Genomic DNA, 20,363 nt, shown 5'->3' on the forward strand with positions numbered 1-20,363 from the left:
ACACTTAGACTTCTCCACTTGGGGTTGATTTGTTTGCTGAGACTCCTGCATCGTTGCTTGTCCCCAGCTAAGATGCAGTCACGGTCCTCGCGTAACACCGTGTCCCTGTTTGTCATGGCTGCTATTAGTTGGGTATTGAAGATGTCCTCTAGAAGTTTTGGGAGCTCATCGCCTTTCTCAACTGTGAAGATTTTGGGGTGGGACTGAGGTAATTGCTCATTGAGAATTGGCTTTTGGCCGGTGGGGATTCGTTATTTGGGCTGACTTGTTCTTTATTTGAGTAGTCCATCTGTTGAGCGCAATTTGTGAAACTGTTTAGATTAGGCTGATGCGTATTAGCTGTAGAGAATCGCAAATTGGGTTTTGCTATTAAGCTGCGCGTGACCTGTCGATTGGCTATGACGTCATTATTCGTAGCGTTGGATTGCACTTTGGTTAATTTTTGACCGCTGCATAAATTGTAATTACTTTCCATATGAGGTTTAATTGTCTTTGACGTGCTTCTGGCTATTGCCTTGTGCCTCTTTGTGATTAAGCTGTGTTTCCTTTAAAGGTTTCTTTGGCCTGTATCTCCGTTGTTTGTAATTTCCATCTAATGTGTAATGTTTGGAATCGCGGGACGATTCCAGGGTGTTGTTTTTATTAGTGCTGGAATCGTCTGACGTTTCCAACTTATTGTTTGTTGGTAATTGATTTTAATGTTTTCTAGGTCTACCCCTTCTGCGTAATATTTGTAATGCTTCGCGAATGATATCATATTGTGCAATTATTAATTTTTCGCGGGCGGAAGTTTTGCTGGTTCTGTTGGTTTGCCTGACATGTAATCAGTTATTCCCATCTTAGTGCCTGCTATATGTTCAATGTTGAACTGGAATGGGATTAGTCTGTCGTACCATCTGGTTGAGCGGCTTTGATGAATTTTACTTGTCCGATCTTCAAGGATCGATAATAATGTTCGATGATCAGTTTGTACTATGAAGTGCTGTCCTGGTAAATAATGCTTAAAATGCTCTGGGGCCCATACCACTCCTAACAGTTCCAACTCGTTGATGCTATATTTTTCATCTGCTTTGGTTAAAAACCGGGAGGCGTATGATATTGTCTACCATCCGTTAAATGTTTTTTGCTCAAGTACTGCCCCAAGTCCTGATCGCTAGGCATACGTTTTGATTTTTTTGTTTCTTTTTGTATCATAATATGTAAATTAAGTTAGATTCCTGATGTTAGTTTTTATTGTCTCAAAGTTTCATTGATGGTTCTCTGTCCATATATATTTTGTATTTTTCCGAAGTTAGTCTCTGAATTCTCAACAGAAGCTCCGAGGTTGGTTAGAATTTTTGTGAGGTGGCGGACGCTACCAAGAAAAGATTTCAGTTGTTTTTGGGTCATCGGTGGTTTTAAGTTTAGCATTGCTTGTGTTTTTGAGAAGATGTGTTTGATGCCCTTTTCGGTTATTTCTTATCCTAGCCAAGTTATTTTGTCGTTTGAGAAGTGACATTTATCTTTGTTGATTGCTAGGCTCTCTTCGTTTAGTCTGTCTAAACAGTCAAATAATTTTTTCTTGTGGGTTTCCTATACCTTCTTCTGTGACTATTATATTATCGTCTAGAAAACTGAATGTGTTTGTTAGATTATATAATGTTTTGTGTGTGGCCTTTTGGAACTCTGCGGGCATATCTGTTACACCGAAGAAGCCGGTATTGAATCTATATGTTCCTGCGGCTTGACCGCCTACTATTTTGAAATTGTATTGTTTTGCGGTATCTTCAGCTAATGGTAATTGGCTGTGTGCGCAACGTAAGTCTATTGTTGAAAGTAGCACTTGTTCTTTGTCGGACGATTGAGTGTTGGTTTGTGCAATGCAAGCCATGGGGCAGTCGATGTTATGCATTTGGCATTTGTTCTTGTGAATTGCCCTATTTATCGTTTTTGAGTCCGTTGCTAGTTTCATCGATTTGTCTTTTTTGACTGTTATCACTATTGGAGATGCGTGGAATTCGCCGCTGCATTTTTCTAGTTTAACTATGTGTCCGTCTTTCTGTAAGTTCTTAATTCTTTTCCTCTCTTTCTACATATGTTTCTAAGTGTAAGGGTATACGTCTTCCTTTTTTTGATGGACAGGGGTGGAGTTACTCTTAAAGTGCGATTTTATCCTTTGGTTTTTTGACCGTCCTACTTGTGTTGTTAGGGCTATGTATTTTAGTACTACCTCTTGTTCTGTTGGGAATGTTGAGGCTGTCTCGATTGAATTTATGTTCTTACCTTCTGACTTTGGGAATCCTGTTGTTTGAGTTGGATGCCCAGTGGTTTGAATAGATCTCTCCCCACTATCGCCCTATGCTTGTTGGGAACCACTAAAGTGTCCGCCCTTCCGGCCCGCCAACCATTGCACTCAATGTCGCAGTAGAGCGTTCCGAGGTTCTTTATGAGGGTATTGGTGTAACTTCCTAATTGGACTGGGTGTTTCGTTCGGATCCACCATTTGTTGCTGTCTCTCGCTTCGATGTCTTTAGCGGACGTATGAATGTTAGTTCGAGTTTTTCTCAGATTTCTTGGGTCGACTTTTTCTCTACTTTTGTGTTGGGGAACTTTCTAGCTTGCATTTTACGTCCTCCAACGCCGACACTTATATATATGAGTGATTTGGCTTTTCTATCTGCCACGTCCCATGGCTTGTCGCCGCATAGTACGCCCATTCTATCTATTTGATTGAAATCGTTTTTCCATTTGGCTGTCGCCTGGTTATATCTCGTTAGTCTTTACCTCTCATTGTTTGTGTTGGGTTGTGGACTGGTTGTTCTTCCATTGGTTTGGGAGGGTAGATGACTTGTGTCGGTCTCTCTTGGAGTAACTCGTCAAGTTCGATATTTGCCTTTCCAACGAGGGCCATTTTGAGTTGGCTTCTCCACTTCTCCATGGTATGGTTGGCTTACTGCTGGGTTTGTCCCAGAATTGTTCAAGGCCCAATGTTGTTCGCCCTTTTGAATCTGACTGCGCCATGTCGCACTGTATTTGAATGCTTTAGATACAAAGCTATAATACTTGTGTTGAAAGAATAGATTCAGTGACAAGCCGTTTGAATTACACGTTTAGGCAGAACTGCGGTTAGCCAATTCGCAGTTAACGTATTAGTTTTGATGGAGTTCACAACTACTTGTCACTGAGAAAGAGAGTCAATCGTTCGACGATTGATTCAATGAACAACTAATGTGATAAATATGTACCACGTGTATGCTAGTAATAATTCACTGAACAATGATGGTAGAGTGATATAGGAGTACCACAGGCATTGAAACGTTTTTTAAACTTGAAAGGCGTATTGAGGACAAGTGAACCGTAATTAAACAAATTAAAAAATTAGTGACCTGCTTAAGAAAGCGAAGCAAAGCTTTTCTACTCTGATTTATTTTCGTTTCTCCCCAAAGTTCTACAGTGCTGTTTTCCTTGATTTCCCCAAAAACAAAAATCAAAGCATGTCATTACTTTATATGTAATCCCTCATTTTTGATGAAAGGTATAAAACTGTAAAGGGCTTGTTAATTGTGCTCCCCCATTGGCGGAGAGTTCAATATGCTCAAGATTTATGCTACTTGGTCAAAAAAAGTTGAAGCCAAATTGAAATTGATGTCAAGCAAATTAAGGATAGGCAGTTTTTTTTCTAAATATTTATCTGTTTCCAAATTTTTTCTGAAAAATGAAAAACTTTTTTGCTGGTTGTGTTTTTTTGCTTTTTTTTCATCAAATTTGTTATTTTGATGAGCCACGAAAAGTTTTTTTGGCACGATTCTATATGTTTGAGGGCTGTGAAACGCTGTAGTGTGCAGCCGTTATTCGCGAATTGATGTTATCTTTTTTGTCATCAAACTATTGTCCGAAATTGTATCTATAGAATTTAACACTATTATTTGCAGTATTTTAATACAACACTTTTGCTGAAAAAACTTTGCAGTTTCTAGGCGCTTTTATTAACCGTGACATTTTACCTGCGACTTTCACCACTCCTCCTGCAATATAGAGCCAAAGAAGTTCTTTAAGAGATAATTCATTGAAAAAAAATTTGTTACTATAATTTTCATTGATTTCTTCCCCCAATTAGTTAATTCACTAGATAATGTCATACTTTGAACGGCATGAGACAATTTTTTTTCTATCGAGACAAGGGAGAATTTACTGATTTTCAGAGGTCAAAGTGTCATGCTCTTGAACTACAAGGAAGAGTGTTAAGGACAACAAAACACGAGTCGAGCATCGGCTTAATTTCTAAAAAGAATACTTGTAACATTATCAGACAAACTGTTGCAGAAATGAGAGTTTGTATGATCACTCTACCATCATTGCAGAGTTGAATGAGCGGAATTCGATCTAACCCGGATAGTTATCCTCGAAACCGGATAGTTAACTTGTAAGAACATGCAAGTTTCTCGCAAAAGAAGGTTAACTTGTAAGAAATTTCAAGTTGAACCGTTGACTTGTAAGTTTCAGTCCAAAATGAAAAGCACATAAAAAATGAAATTTCTGTATAATTTAACACTAGGAATTTGCCATTTAAATTATAGTTGGGTGACATATGGACGCATAAAACAACGACTATCAGTTTCCTTGTGGTTTGAAACAGAGAAGGTCAAGGTTATTTCAATGAATGTTAATTTTGAATGTTTTTCGCTGAAGAAAAACATAACTCTTGAAAAAAACAAATTTGCAGAACTTGTATTCAATAATTTTGTCTGTGGTTAAATTTTTCTCCTGTTTAACCTCAACGTTCTGGCTGCTTTGTGTTTCTGTGAATTCTCTTTTTCTTTACTTTGCTATTTTGTTTTGCTTCTTTTTTGGTCGTTCATTTGTTTTTCTACATTGAGGACGAGAGGCAAACATTTTTTTTTGTAATACGTATTTTTTTTTCAATTACAGAAGAGAGAAGATGTTGATTGTGAATGCAAACAAATTCGAAGGTCCCGCTCTTCCAGTAAATTGCAACGCAGCAGATAAAAGTGAAAAGCGTTTTCGTGATTTTTTTTTGATTTCGTACGCAAATTTTTTCATTGTCTCTCAAGTCAACTACTGTGATGCATTAGATGCCTGGCTAATTCTGAGAAAAACAACAAAATAAGAACTGATAGGCAACATCAATTGAAAAATCAGCTAAAAAGGAATTTTTTTACTAAAAATCACTGATTTTTGTTTTCCGCATATTCCAGATTATTATCCTTACTTTTTTTCACATTCTTCATAAAACTTTAAAACTATACAAAATTGGTATTCTTTTGAGTAAGGTATCTTAACAATAGATTGAAGGTCCCGCTCTCCCAAAAAAATTGCTTCGCGGAAAAAAAAGAAAAAAAAAGTTTATGGAAACTTTAAATCGTGCAGTGTCTTTTTCCGTTTTTTTTGTGCTCTTTTTTCTCTTTTCCGTGCTTTTTATTTTTTGTTTTGTGCGCAACGTGTCCGATGTTTTTGTAGTTTCCTCTGTCTTTGTTTCTCTGTTTCTTTTTGCTTGTTTTTTTTTGTCTGAGCTGACTTTTTCTCTCTCTTATAGCTAGTTTGGATGGAGCAGGGAATTGTCGTCAATCCAACTTCTACACATTTACAAACCAAGAAATCAGAGAAAAAGGAAGTTGTGGTAAAAATGAAAAGAGAAGATTGCCTTAGATTAGTTTTTTGATGTTTTTTTGTGCCTTTTTTTGTCGGTGCCCGAAATATGTGTAAATTCGAATGTTGCGAAGTTTTAAGCGTTTTTAGTCCACGAAAAGATAATAAGGACGTATAATTTTTTTGCGAGAAATGGTTGTCTTGTAAGAGCCTAATAAGTTGAATGGTTATCTTGTAAGAGCCTTATAAGGCGAATGGTTATCTTGTGAGAGCCTTGTAAGTCGAACGGGTATCTTCTAAGTTTCTTGTATGCAGAATGCTTAACTTGCAAGAACTTGTAAGTTGGGTACTTAACTTGTAAGAACTTGTAAAGTTTTGGCAGAAAAACTTGTAAGGCGGTGCAACGCTTTATAAGAACTTGTCAGAAACTTGCAATTTCTTACAAGTTAATCATTCGAATTCAACCCGGGAGTTTTTATCGGAATTTTATAGCGATTTCAAAAACATAGGATCTTTTTCGTGTGCTTCCAGCTTAGTATTTATTTATTTAGTGAGCATATTATTTAAACCCCCAAACGCACGTGACATTTTTTACGTAATGATTTACTATTTAATGTCACGTGCCCTCTTTTGGGGGTTGCATACTGTACTGGGGAGGGCACAAACGGAAAAGATCATAAATTTTTCTCGGAAACTTAATTTATTTAACAAGATCTCAGTTGCTGAAGCATCCCAGGATTTGTCAAGATTTTGCATGTCATGACAAGATCTATCAAATTTTGTTTCCTTTGAAACAAATGAGTGCAAAGTTCTTCTAATAATATGCACCCACTAAGCGGGGGGGGGGGGTACAAGCGGAAAAAATTTAGATTTTTCCGCTTTTGCCTCCCAACTTTAGTGTGTTCATTTTATTTGGAACATGCCTCGCTCATACCTAATTTAAATAAATCATTAAATATCATAGTATGGAGGACGTGAATGATCCTACCTGTCGATTTGAGGGTAGTTGTTCATGCTGATTTGGCAAAATATCTGTTAATTGATTTTTTGGATCTTTTCCGTTTGTGCCCCCCCACCCCCCCCCAGCTTAGTGGGTGCATATGATTTGCACCCCCAGATGCACGTGCCATATTTTTACATAAAAATTTACTATGTAATGGTACCTGCTCTGTATTTTTTTTGGGGGGGGCAAACGTACTGGGGGCACAAACGGCAAAGATCCAGATTCTGTTTAAAACACTCACTTCATTAATTAGATTAATAGTCGTCACTAAACCGTTTTTTCAGGTGATTGAATTTAAACAATCCTTTGCCTTAAAATTCTTTGAAGACGAACTTTTAACGCCCCGGAAACAGATTTGCACACAAAATTTCCCGATTTTTGCAGCTCAAGATTTAAAAGGTGTTTAGTTTAAAACGCAAATGTGAGGATGGTGTCAGGACAATATACCCAATTCCATTTTACCCAATGCCATTATACCCAATGCTATTTTACCCAAACTGCCATTTTACCCAATGCCATTTTACCCAATGCCATTTTTAATTCACCCCATTGCTAAATTAACTAGAACGACTATTTAGCCGACTATAAAATAAATGGCCTGTGGGACTTGATATGAAACTATCACAACCGAACATGGGATTATATTGTCCACAAATATTTTAAATCGTCCTTCTAATAGCGACTAATGCTAATTTGTAATCGGATAATTGAACGAAAAGATCAAAGAGCATTGGGTAAGTTAGCATTGGGTAAAATGACTGGGTAAAATGGCATTGGGTAAAATGGAATTGGTGTTTTAGTGTTAACAAGCGAAAAAAACTCAAATCTTTTCTATTTTTTGTCGTTTCGCCTCTTTCAGCTGTTTCTCTCTATTCTCATTTTCACTCATCGAATGTTGACTGTGTTGCAAGTCGAGTTCAGCAGTCTTTCGGATATTTCATAAGAAAATTCAACATATTAAGAAATAAACGTTTGTAGTAGATTTATCCGGCAAACTCATCTATACATTCTTCATCTATGTTTTTTTTTCTGAAAACCAATACTTTAAAAGCTATAATTTTGGCAGAAGGAATATTCGAGGTCTGGGTTTCACGGTTTTTGTACCTATTCACGTGTCCAAAAATGGAAAGAGTTAGCGACAAAATATGATATTCGATTTGCTTCCTCGTGCATCTTTGGGGGGCACAAACGGAAAAAATCCGATGTTTGAATCTTAGACTGTTTGTCGCTACCTGAGATTGTAGGGTAACTTTTACTTATTAGAATATAAGGTTCCTATTCTATGGCGTGTGCTCTATAAATGTGAGACGGGGTGTATAACTCGTACCAAACTCAGTTGAGAAACATTAACTACTGCATCAGAATAAAGTTCAACACGCCATCACTAATGATTCAGAAGATAGGGGGGGGGGGGGGGTGGGGAGAGGGATTAGGGGGGATTAGGGGAGGGGGTGAGGGATGGAATAATGGGAAGGACCCATTTTTAGGTATGAAATAGATAATATTATTGGCAATCCATCTCTTGAGCCAAATGAAGTTCGGGCAGAGAAGATCCAACATTTTTTATCGTGTTCGAAGTTCACATTTAGCTGAAGTTATAAATATCACTGAAGTTCCTGCCCATATACTTCAAACTGGCAGAAACTGAGCAGATGTTCATCAGCTGAAGTTGTAATTCTGATGTACTCTGCAGACATTTCACCACAGAGCGATTCAACCCACTGACCAGCTGCCACTGGTTCCAGTTCTTCACATTCGATACTGCAGCGATTTCCCACGCACAAGAAAAACTCATAGCCCTCTCCATTCACTAATAATGAAAAAATTATAAGTGTATTGGTTTATTAACCTGAGCTAGCCACCATGAAGAAAAATAGTACCGACAAGTCATAAATTGCCATAACTATTTTCTTTGTATTTATTTACTTATATATTTATTTACTTATATAAAATAAGTACTAATTCCTGATAATTTTTTAAGTGAGTATTTAGGCTACGGATTTAGGAAGAAACATTCTACAACTGACGCTCTCGTTTACACTACTGAATTTATAAGACATAAAACAGATCAAAACAAAATTGTAGCTGCTGCTTTTCTAGACCTTTCAAAAGCATTCGACTCAATAAGCCATGTTATCCTTTTAAAAAAAGCTAGGAAGATTAGGTGTCGTCTCTAAAACCATAAAATTAATAGAAAGTTTCATCTCGGAGAGAAAACAAAGAGTTCTAACTAATAACGTAAATTCAGATGAGATTACTCTAGAACGTGGTGTGCCTCAGGGGACAGTGCTTGGTCCTCTATTGTTTAATATTCATATAAACTATCTGCGAGATCAAATTGTTAAAAACTGCGAGGTGGTACAGTATGCAGATGACACATTACTCCTTGCTTCCGCTCCTATACAACAAGAGTGCAAAACAATTATAGAAAAAAATGTAATATTGCTGACCAAATATTTCACAAGTCTAAAACTACAATTGAATCCATTAAAAACTGAATTCATACTATTCAGCCGCAACAGAAATTTCAGCAAATCTGAATCAACAAAAATCGGGAACAAAAATATTACAGAGTCCAAAAGAGTCAAGTATCTTGGGGTACATATTGACAAAAATCTCAGTTTCCAAGACGAAGTGAAGCATCTTTTAAGAAAATGGCACGTGGAATAAAAACAATTTATGCACTCCTTAATCGGATACCAACGTTTCTAATGAAAACGGTTCTGAACGCATTTGTTATCAGCCATCTACACTATTCATTACTGTTAATCCAATCAATAGACAAAAACTCTCTTATATCTTTTGAAAAGCAACTAAATTGGGCCATTCGTGCTTGTTACTCTAGAAATAGAATACACTCAACAAAAGATCTCATATAAAACAATCCATTCTCCCTGTTGAATATTTAATCAAATTGAAAAGAACCACTTATATGTGGAAACTGAGAAACTGTCTTTTACCCGCGTTTAATCATTTAGATGCCACAACCTTGCCCACTTGGTGCATCAGACAAAATTTAGAAGCTGTGACATATTTTTTGACTCTATATGTCACACTCAAAAATTAGAACGTTTCATTACAAAAACTGCATCAAAGGATTGGAATTCACTTCCTAAAGAACTAAGGTGTTTGGAAAAGACAAAAACCTTCCCAAAAGAATTGAAAAAATTTTCTATTAAATCTTTTTCTGATAATAAACAATATAAAACATATGGGTCGGTTCGTTGGAAATCTATCAGATATAAAAAAGTTTACTAAACCACGACTCATGAATCAACACTACCTGGTCGAGCTAAGAATTAAATTAATTTAATTTAATTACACTTATGTACTGAAATATATAACCACACTCCAGGCAGTATTATAACAATTGTCAAACTCTCTGTTACTTGTTATGACTGTTATGGTTAATAACGTGTTCTTTTTTTACCACTGTTCAGTTTTAATGTTTCTTCTAAGAAGAAACATTAAAACTGAACAGCGGTTAGCTTGAAAACTCACTTTATCATAAAAATTTATCAATTTTCATCAGGAATTACTATTTATTTTTAAAAATATTGTTCCACATATGACCGTTCGGTAGCGCTAACATATTTAACATTAGCTAACATATTTAAAAATTAGATTTAATAGATTCTATTTATCTGTTGTCAGGTATTCGACCGTGTGAGATGAAAAAGGCAGTTAATCGATTCTTTGGTCTGAATATTTAATTTAAAGGACAACTTGATCCACTTCTCAACTCTTTTTAAGACCAGAGATTTATTACCCCCCATAGTGACCTTTCAAAATTTTTAAGCTGTTTTTGTTCTCAAGTTTTGCTTGTTTACCCAGGTTTCGACCTTGACCTATGAAAAAACCATGCGCTGCCAGACGAGAACAACCTATGAAAAGTCTTTAGCGAAGAAGGCCACTTGACACAACTAATTTAAGCTCGACATTAGTCTGTTGCAAAAATTATCTTTGCGACACAAAATGCTGAGTTATAAAGAATGCCTGAGCTATTGTTAAGGGATAAATATAGGAGACTTTTTTTGTAATTTGTTTTTTGACTAAAAAATTATGTTTGATTTTATTGCCCACTATTCCTGCATTAGCCAGCAATTGTCAGATTTGATCTGTTGGAATTCTGAAAAATCAGTTTTTAACCAAAAATCTTAGTTGTTTTTTGTAAAACTGAAATTTCATATTTTTGGAAGTAAAAACACGGCGTTTTGGAAGAAAAGTAGACTTAGGAAAAAGTAGGCGAAAAAAATTGGACTTCGGAAAAAGAGTTTTGTTCAACCCGAATAAACATTTTTTGCTCGGTTATTAAAAAGCTATTCAACACATAAAAGGATCATGCTTGGTCCAAAACTTTCATAAAAAAAATTTTAATCGTCCAGTGACCATAGTGAAAAAAAATCGTTTTCCTCAACATTTATCAGGAAGCTCGATTTCGTAATATTACAATTAAGACATTCCCCACTAAAATTTTCGAGTCTTCTCGTAAGTCGAGACCTGAACCTGGTTTAATTTGATACGATTTGCAACGCTCTTAAAGGTTTGGGATTAATGATTACGAAATGTTTTCTTAATAAAAAAAAGAGTTTTCGGACAACTTAATTAAGGCTATAATTTTCAGAACAAATAATCATTGAAGAAAATTGTTAACAAAGTCGGTAGCAAAGTGACGTATTCAGCAGTTAAGAAAACATTTGAGTTTTGATTTATTTTGTTAAGATTAAATTTTGTGAAATTTGGGTTAAATTTGTTTAAAAAAGCCCCTCGTGTTTTTTTATATTATTAAGTAACTTTTAATAACAATTTTATAGATTAAAGACTTAATGCTAGAATACGAGTTTGGCGATTTCGGTAAAAAGGCCAAGTTGACTAACCGTAGCCAGGGGATGTGAGAATTCGAACTCTGTTGATTTTCGAGATCCGATTACCAACTGTGAACCTAGCAGCCAAGTTACTGTCATCCGTCCCCCAACAATTGTCTGAAATAAACAAAAAAATGAACAATTTGATTTCATAGGTACATTGAAATTGCGTGAATACTTTGCCCTGTCACTGCGTGAATGTTTTGCACTCTATACAGATTGGTGCATCTCAAACTTCCTTCCATTTTTACTGAATATTTGTAGCTTATTTTTTGATAACTCATTCAGAAAATGTTCAGCCATGATCAGAATTTAGCTAAGTTTACACGGTTTCTGATTTTTAGCTCGTATAAAATCCTTATACATTTAGATGCAGAAAAATCAGTTTTACTCTAGTCATTTCAAAATTTTCACTTATTTTTGATACAAAAAATGTTCAAAATTATTCATCCTATAGATTGAAGCAGAGAGTAGAAAATATCAATAGAGTATTATGTTTTTCATCGTTTTTGTTCAAAGCTTCAGTAGGAAAAATTCTTCAAATTTTAGCAAAGCTTATGAAATTGTTATTTTACTATCCAATTCAGACTTATAGTAATCGTCTGTTAATCGTATGTTAATCAATGTTAATCGTTTTTTGTCTTTGTTATTAGTCAATATTTTAATATAAAAACACCCACAAACTAATTGTTTGGATGGATGTTTTATGTTAAGCTGCGCTAAGTACTGCTCCAAAAGGTTCACAACAGAGCAGACACTATTTGCTGTCATGTACAGAACTGTGAAAAAAAATTTCTTCTTATTCTCTCAGATTATTTATGTCGTTTGAATTTGAAGACTATCCTCCTGTTTCTCAGAAAACAATTCGTGATTAAGCTTGGCACTGTAAAAAGTTGCAACACCTCCCCTATCAAAATTCTGATAGTATAGCGCCCAGAAATGAAAGCTACAGGTAATGGTAAGCCAGAATCAATATCTTAATTCAGCCAAGTCTCTTTAAAGCAAACAATCCCGGGTTGTTTTATTGTTTCCAAAGTTGCTGAGGGCAAATCAAAATTTTGTTTTAAGGAGCGAATGCTCCGCCATAGTAGCTGCAGTTGATGTTATAGCTCCCTCTGAGCCATCACAAACCTTTTTTACTTCAGCTAACAGTTTTACTTAGTAAAGTCTATAGGCAGTTATTTTAGGTTTGACCATCAATTTTCAATCCAGACTTTTTGTAGTCTCAATTTTTAAAATAATCTTTAGAAGATGTAGAAATTGGTTCCATTAAATGAAAGAGACAATTTGAAATGACTTTAGGGGAAAGCAGGAAAATTCAAGTCCTTGAAAGCACATTCATTCATTTTGATGTAATATATCATTTTTTTATTTCAGTTACACTTTCGATGTTTCAGTTCATATCAATGTGTCAAAAAAATTCATTTTTGACTTGAATGTTCAGACAATTCCAAAAAATCACAGAAAATCTTGAAACAGTTTGTTGCCTTGATCCAAAGTCTATTTTAATGAAAACGAATGAAACATTAACATAATCAGAAATCTATTGTGAGATTCTGTTTAAAGTGGCAAGATTTCTGAAGCTCGATTGAGGGAAGTAGACATCGTTATCCCTCCTGTAAAAACTTTCTCTTAGACTGATAATGAATATAGTTTAGTTTAGTGTGTCCTTTATAAAATAACTTTCAATTTATGAATTTTGGGTATACGCAAACTTAACGCTGCAAAAAATCACCGAAAATAGGATTTTCTAATTCTAGGTCTCTTTTGGTTGCTCATCTTTACACAAGGACAAAAACGTAAATAATTCAGTGCGTTATCTTCAGTATTGTGGGTGAGATTGACGTTTGAGTTATGTTAAAAACCATCGTAACTTTCCTTCGAATTCTTGTGCCGTTTTTGTTAAGAATTTTTCTTTTCATATCAGGCGAATAACTGGCAAAAAGGGCGATTTTTTTCATCCTCTACTTGAGTTGTTCTTTTGTTATAGGTCCTGTATTTGTGATTTCCAATGATTCAAAGCTTTAGTTTCATTAATATTCTTTATTAGCACTTAAGTAGTATTTCCATTGTTTTTCAAGCACTTAACTGATACCACGCAATTGTTTGACGACGTTATGCAGCCCATGTCAGACAAAGATTGTCATGTTTTAACTTCCATAGTTTGTAACCACTCATTAAAAAACATCTTTTTCTCTTTCAATGGGTTCATTTGTTTGTGTGTTCAATAATTTCCGTCGTAAGGCCTAATTTTGATGTTTTTCGTCAAACACGACAACCTTAACAATGACTGATGGCATTAATACGTAAGGCAAGCAATGAAAACCAAGCATAATATTTTAAGACTTTTGTCGTGAATCCACATGTTTTCTTGCGTCGAAAGGAGGATTTTTCAAATTTACGCAAATTTTGAGTTAGAAGATATGAGTAAGAAACAAACAACACGAAAAGACACGAAATAATTGAATTAACAGTTTCATTTTTTTGATGTTTTAGGCATCATTGTTTAAGAGCAAAACTTCTGTCTCCTCTGTTTAAGTTGCGTAATAAAGCGTTTAAAAGAAGAGCGCAACCGTTCGGCTGGTCATTTCTGTTTTCTCGAACGGGGTTGGATGAGTAGGGGGATACGTGTTTTGGATACATTACCCCAGTCAATTGTATGCTCTTATGCATCTTGCTCAATTTCAGAATTTCTAAATTTTCAAATTTTTTTCTGAAATTAATACGGACATAATAAGGAATCAAAAACTTAATGTTCAGTAAAAAATCATTAAACAACCTATCTTGTGTTTGTTCAGATCATACTGCAAAAAAAAAGCTCTTAGAGAGCCATGCTTCAATACTGATTTATCCTTTTACTATTGGAATAGCCTCAATTAGTACTGATATAATATGACACTCAGGTCTGGGATGGTACCCGATACCAATTGTCCTATCCCAAATTTCTCTGTCTGGTGAGAGTTCTATCATTATTATAATTTGTACATTTTCTGAAATATGAGATAAGACCTAAAAGCGATAATCAACTTGCTTAATTTGTTAGGCGCGATCCGATTTAGACATTAATAAACGGGCTTTTAATTACCCTAAAACTCCTCAATTTCACCTAGTTATCAGCTTATAAATTTATGGTCCCTGCTCTATCTTTTAATGCTGTGAAAAAATAATTGCACCAGCTATGTAGTTATAGGTTAAATTTTTAAAAGGTTATTTTACCTGTGCTATTGTCACCATTGAGTACAGACCAAATGTCAGAAGATTGCTCCTGATATGGTGTCAAATCAAGTTTACTGTAACCAGCTGCTCCTGAAATAATTATTCAGAAAATTTTTGTAGCAATTTATTGAACTTTACTCTACTCAATATTGTTAAACCGATAGAATTCAGATCATGAGATTAATAATCAATGATCAGCTTTTTTTGCTGCCTCAAAATTGACATAAATTCTAAAATGCTGAAAGGGTGACGGGAAACACTGTCTTGTTAGTTGAGACACATCAATTGCTTGTAAAATTTCGCACCGTCTATTTGTTCTGGGTTATCTTTATTTCGAAGCAACTTGAGAGGATATTAATGGCAACGACAAAAAGTTTCTTCGCAATTTATTGTAAAGAAGTATGTTTCGTGCGACACTGTACGGCGTTGTTAAATTTTTAAGGACAAATATATCATTGCGCGCCAATTTCCGATATTCAAATTTCAATAAATTTTGCGTTTTTGTGGAATTAAGTGACAAAACATGCCACTTTGGACGATGGAATTTAGTTAGGCAAAACGTAGAAATATGATATTCATATCTGGGAAAGGGCTTATATTTTGTCACGAAAATTCACGTAACCCAATTCCACCAAATTGATTCCACCATTGTAATTAGCTTGACACTTTATTTCCCGAATTTTATTAGAAATTAATTGAGACTCATTTTTTTTGTTTATAGTACTATGAAAAAACACCACTTATTGTCTTCCTAATTCCTTAATGGGATCCTGAGGAAAATTTGTGAAGTTAATCATCAATTAGGTTTTCCTTTATTTGGTAACTATAGATACTGTAACCGTTTGAAAGGGTTTCGTGAAGAGGAGTTATTTATAGTGCAGAAAACAGGGAACTATGGCGTGAAAATGAGTGACGAAAGATTGTCCAAAGTTTTAACGCTAGCCGAAAAAACATGTTTTGTGAAAAATGAGAACGCTTTTACCCCATTTTGAGGCAATTTTGAAATTCCCAATTTTGAACTAAATTAGCCCGGTGTCAATCGTTTCCAAATAAGCTTACGACTGTAATCATAAAATCTGAAAAAGCCCGAAAAAAATGATGAGTATATATTTAGACGCGAAATTAGCCAAATAATGATGAAGATAAATACAGTTATCTAAAGCGCTTCATCCCTTCTCTAAAAAACAGTTGATGCAAAATTGAAAAACAATTGAGTTTTTAATTATTTTTTATTCTAGTACGTAACGTTTATCCTTTTTAGCTTGAGAAAAACCTGCAATACATAGAAAGATTTCAAAATGATTACGGCCACCAAATGTTTGAGGCCTGGAGGGCGTGGAGTCAAAGTTTTGTTGATGCCAAAAAGATTCTACTGTCAGGGATTTCAAATACCATTTCTTTAAAAGCTGAATTGTGAGTTTTTGATAGCGCCGAAATATGATGCAGCTGAATATCTGCATAGTATTATAATACGGTATTAAAAGTCTCCATGCTGTAAAATACACGCTAAGGCATGACCAGTGCTGTTCCCCAACATCTACATGAACCTATCTTGATATAAAACTTTGCTTCTTTTTAACTAATGACATTCTCTCAGATCTTATAAGTTTATCTAAGATCCCATAGAACCATACATGAAAAAAAATTGCTAGCGCAGCAGTCTTATTGCTTAGAATTGTCGCAGTTATTTGCAAATTGTTTGCTGTTACTAGCTAAATTTTGCTAATTGTGAATTTTTTTGCGAGAAATCATGCTAAAACTTTATATTTTGTAATAACCAAAGAATCAAGAATTTAATATAATATCTTTCAGAGTTCTAGCCAGGTAAAAATTATAAGTGCTGATTAAACATTTTTCCACACAAAGAAAATTTGCAAATAACTGCGACGATTCTATTTTTCACACATTGCTGTAGGAAATAAAAAGGGACGAATTGAGCAGTTACATCCGATTTTTTCTATTATTTTACCTATTATCCATCGGTTCAAACGAGTGATTGCCCCAAAATGAAATTAAAGATTTTACAAGATGGACCCTGTAGATTCAAAGTACAGCGACTAATCCTTAACCCGATTTTTTATGCTTTTCAGTGGCTGACCACAACTTAAAATTGGGAACAAAATGCCTTTCTTTTCATTTTGGTTTTTAACCCATTTAGATGGGGGTGTCATCTCACAATGACTGTACTGCCAGGCCGCCAGTAATTAGCAAAATTATGAATGGCTCAAACTACTGGAACCAACCATCTCCAGAACTGCCGTATAGCGTGTAAATCTTTAAAAAAGCCAGAACAATCGTTCAATTTTGTTGAGCTTATATACCATCTGATAGTCGCTACAAATGCAAAAATCAGATTATGATTATCACAAGTTAGTCCTAACAGTTGAAACAAAATGCTTTTCAATTTATTTTTCAGGGATTTTTTAAAATTTTTTGTTGAAATAAATATGCCGAGACCGTATTCACATCGATAAACAAGTACCTGTTTGTTGATTGTCTTCCAGCTGTTGAATATCTCTTTCGTTCTTTTGAATAATCTCCAAAAGAGTGGTTACCTGTCCAGATTCTAATAATGAGCCAAAGTCGCTGCCATTGTATTCACTGTTTAATCCAGATAAAACCAGCAACTGAACCGATGCTTCGAGTTCATTCATCGCATTCCCGAGAAATGCTGGAATAAAAAATCTTTGATAGTGAAAAAAAATTGTAAGGAAAACAAAATTTAAGTTATAAAAGTTTAGCTCAGAAATAATAAGTTACTAGATTTTAGTCCGAGAATAAAAACAGTTAACTACAATCACTGCTCTTTCATATCAGACTACACTCAAACGATTTTCGTGACGGAAAACTTCTTGGTCAAAATTTTCTAAATTTCTTCCAGATATCACTTCTAGTGGAACATGTATGTATAAAAGATTCCAAAAGAGAACTCCCAGAAGCACATTTGTGGATTGTTAATTTTTTTAAAAAAAAAATTCAGATGTTCATCTCCAGTATCAATATTTTCAGTGTAATAAACAATAAATAAATAAAAATTAAAAACAAGAAAAAATTTTAACACAAAAAATTTGGCGATACATGATGGTTCATAGCCATTAAAAGCCATGTTCCAAATTTTTTTCTTTCTTTTTTATGTGGACAGAAACTAACTCGATTGTCAAATGAGAAATTATTATTTCGATTTATCCAAATTGACCAACGGCCGAGAAAAAAAATTTTGCGGGCCACATTTTTGGGTTCAAAAATGTTTATCTTGGATGCAGCAAAAAGGATTGCATAAAAAAGTTTATTAAGCGCTGGAACTACAGCTAATGAACTGATAAGTTGCAATTGTGAAACATTTTTCCGGAAGAAAAACAGAAATCTAATTACCTTAACTGAAGAAATATATAAATGTAATCTTCAAAAGATAGAGACTTCAAGAATTGTCAAAACTTTTTGGAAACCATGAAAATTATTCTGCTTACAAACACACTCTTGGTGTCCATTCCAAAATTTTATTTCAGCAGTTTCCCACAACAAATATTTCTATGCTGGCTTCCAAATTTCAGAATTTTTTTAAATAAGAGATATGAAATATAGCTTTTTATTGCGTTTAGTGCTCCTCGATTGGTGTATAGATTTTTTTCGCCCCTCACCGAGCGATTGAATGGAATATTTTGGTGACCAATCAGAAAAAATTGAAGAAATTACAGAAAAACTTTTAATTGATTTCCTGTGAAACATCCAAGATTCATATATGATTTGTATGATCCTACTAGGAAATTCGTTTTGGTTTGTACTTTATAATCTATGGTTTCTCATCAGCTTTTTTTGTCTGTTTGCTTCACGCGCAGGATTGGAATCTCGGATAAAATGATTCTTAGTTATACAGTAATTAATCCACGGCATCAGCTCTCTTTAAAATGGATAATCACATATATAATCTTACTTGTAAGGAGAAGGCGTTTGCAGTACTAATATAAAAACTAAAGATTCCTGTGTCACCACTTTTTTGTAGTCATACAAGGATCATATATGATGTCATACAAATCATATCGTGTTTCCCAGTACGGTCCTTGCATGACTACTAAAAAATCATATATGATCCTTGAATGATTACACAGAAATCATATATGAACCTAGTATGATTACCAAGAATCATAGATCTATTTTTCATAAATCTTTTTTTCCATTTCTGTATTTTTTTAAATTTTATTCGGTAAGGCATCACTTTGTAACCCGCTAAAAAGACTCTAACGTACAATCTCATTTACAAAATTGAACACCAAATGAAGGAGTAAGTCCAAATAGATAATAACGTTTTGACATTCTCTAAAGCCAGGTAACAGTTACAAATGCTCATTTATAAGAAACATTAAAAAAAATTGCATATAACCTCAAGTTCCTTTTGTGAATATATTCAAATTACAAAGATTCTTTTAGCGCACACAAGAAATCAAATGTGGATTGCAAATGCGATGCAATAATTTATTATATCTTTTGACTACATTATATGAGAATTTGTGGCACTAGTCAATAATAATTTATGTGTCATATGCGAACTTGTATAATTTGCAAGAAGTTAAAAATTAATACAAATTGAAAGTTATATAGTTTTTAGGCTTAGATTTTTTTAATGATCCCTGTATGATTTTTAGGAAATCATATATGATCCTTGTATGACTACCAAGAGTTAAAACAAATCATATATGACCTAGTATGATTAATAAGAGTCATATATGACCTAGTATGGCCACTAAGAATTTTGTATGATGAATAACCCGGGTTAGTTGGTTTTGTTAGTCATTGTTTCTTAACAAATTCGATTAAACAAAATCTTTGATATGTATTATGGTTTTATCATATATGGCAAAATTATGTAAGAATAGCCTTGAATGGGTTGAGTTTGTGTTGAATAAGCGGCGAGTGCGTTGATATTGCATAATTTCAACACCTTCACAGCAGTCACCTCAAAATTATGTAAAAACTTGCGGCAAATTTAAATGATAGTTACCGCTTCTCTTTTATATATTTTTTGCAAAAATTCCTCGGCCCGGGAAGTTGCGGACCATAATTTCCGAACTGTAGTAATTGATCATGCCATATTTGCGGAAGTAAAAAGATACATACAAACGGACAAAAAAGGGTGTTTTTATAGCCCCCCCCCCCCCCAATGAAACCATAGCCCCGCATTGTGGTATAGTTAACATGATGAGGGGCTTTACGTTATCTGACCACTAGGTGGGGGGGGGGGAAGGGGGCTATAAGGGGAAGGACCCCAAAAAAGATCGAATTTGTTTCTAACCTTGCTGCTCCTCGATAAGCGCCAATTTCTGTGACGTATCTGCCGCATTCTCGTCAAGAACCGCCTGCATTGCCTGCGTCTGACTGGTCAAATTTTCAAGACTTGTCCGTATTTCGTCAATTTGAGCTAAAAAGGGAAAGGTGAACTAATGGCTAAAAAATTTGGGAATCGATTCCATAAGTCTCTACACCTCCCCCCCCCCCCCCCCAACCCACACAAAAGTTGCGCTGATGCCCTCCACGTCAAAAAAAATCAGCTCTAATCTCTAATACAGAATCTGAATTGGTACTTACTTTGTCTAATTCAATGAAGTACAATCAACTTCAGAAAGTTTTGTTTTACAGGAGATTGTTTGCGGAAAATCCAATCAAAAGTAATGTTATGCTTTTGACGCAAGAAGTACAGA

The 20,363-nt window shown here is 34.7% G+C and overlaps 1 protein-coding gene across 2 annotated transcripts; it reads right to left on the bottom strand.

The window, feature by feature from the left end:
• Positions 1–7,677: 7,677 nt before the first annotated feature.
• LOC142356869 (uncharacterized) lies at positions 7,678–20,077 on the bottom strand. Of its 2 annotated transcripts, XM_075408637.1 has the most exons (6): positions 19,340–19,405; positions 18,602–18,659; positions 17,153–17,341; positions 14,671–14,760; positions 11,467–11,571; positions 7,678–8,399 (listed from the first exon to the last, which is right to left on the bottom strand). In XM_075408637.1, exons 3-6 carry the CDS (start codon positions 17,322–17,324, stop codon positions 8,194–8,196), a joined length of 573 nt encoding a protein of 190 aa, XP_075264752.1. In that variant the 5' UTR covers positions 17,325–17,341; positions 18,602–18,659; positions 19,340–19,405; the 3' UTR covers positions 7,678–8,193. The 2 variants fall into 2 exon arrangements, with proteins under 2 accessions (XP_075264752.1, XP_075264751.1); XM_075408636.1 differs by lacking the exons at positions 18,602–18,659; positions 19,340–19,405 and adding an exon at positions 19,958–20,077.
• Positions 20,078–20,363: the final 286 nt, after the last annotated feature.

Source organism: Convolutriloba macropyga, unplaced genomic scaffold (genome assembly GCF_964194025.1).
Source record: "Convolutriloba macropyga unplaced genomic scaffold, txConMacr16.3 SCAFFOLD_1775, whole genome shotgun sequence".
Lineage (NCBI taxonomy): Eukaryota > Metazoa > Xenacoelomorpha > Acoela > Convolutidae > Convolutriloba > Convolutriloba macropyga.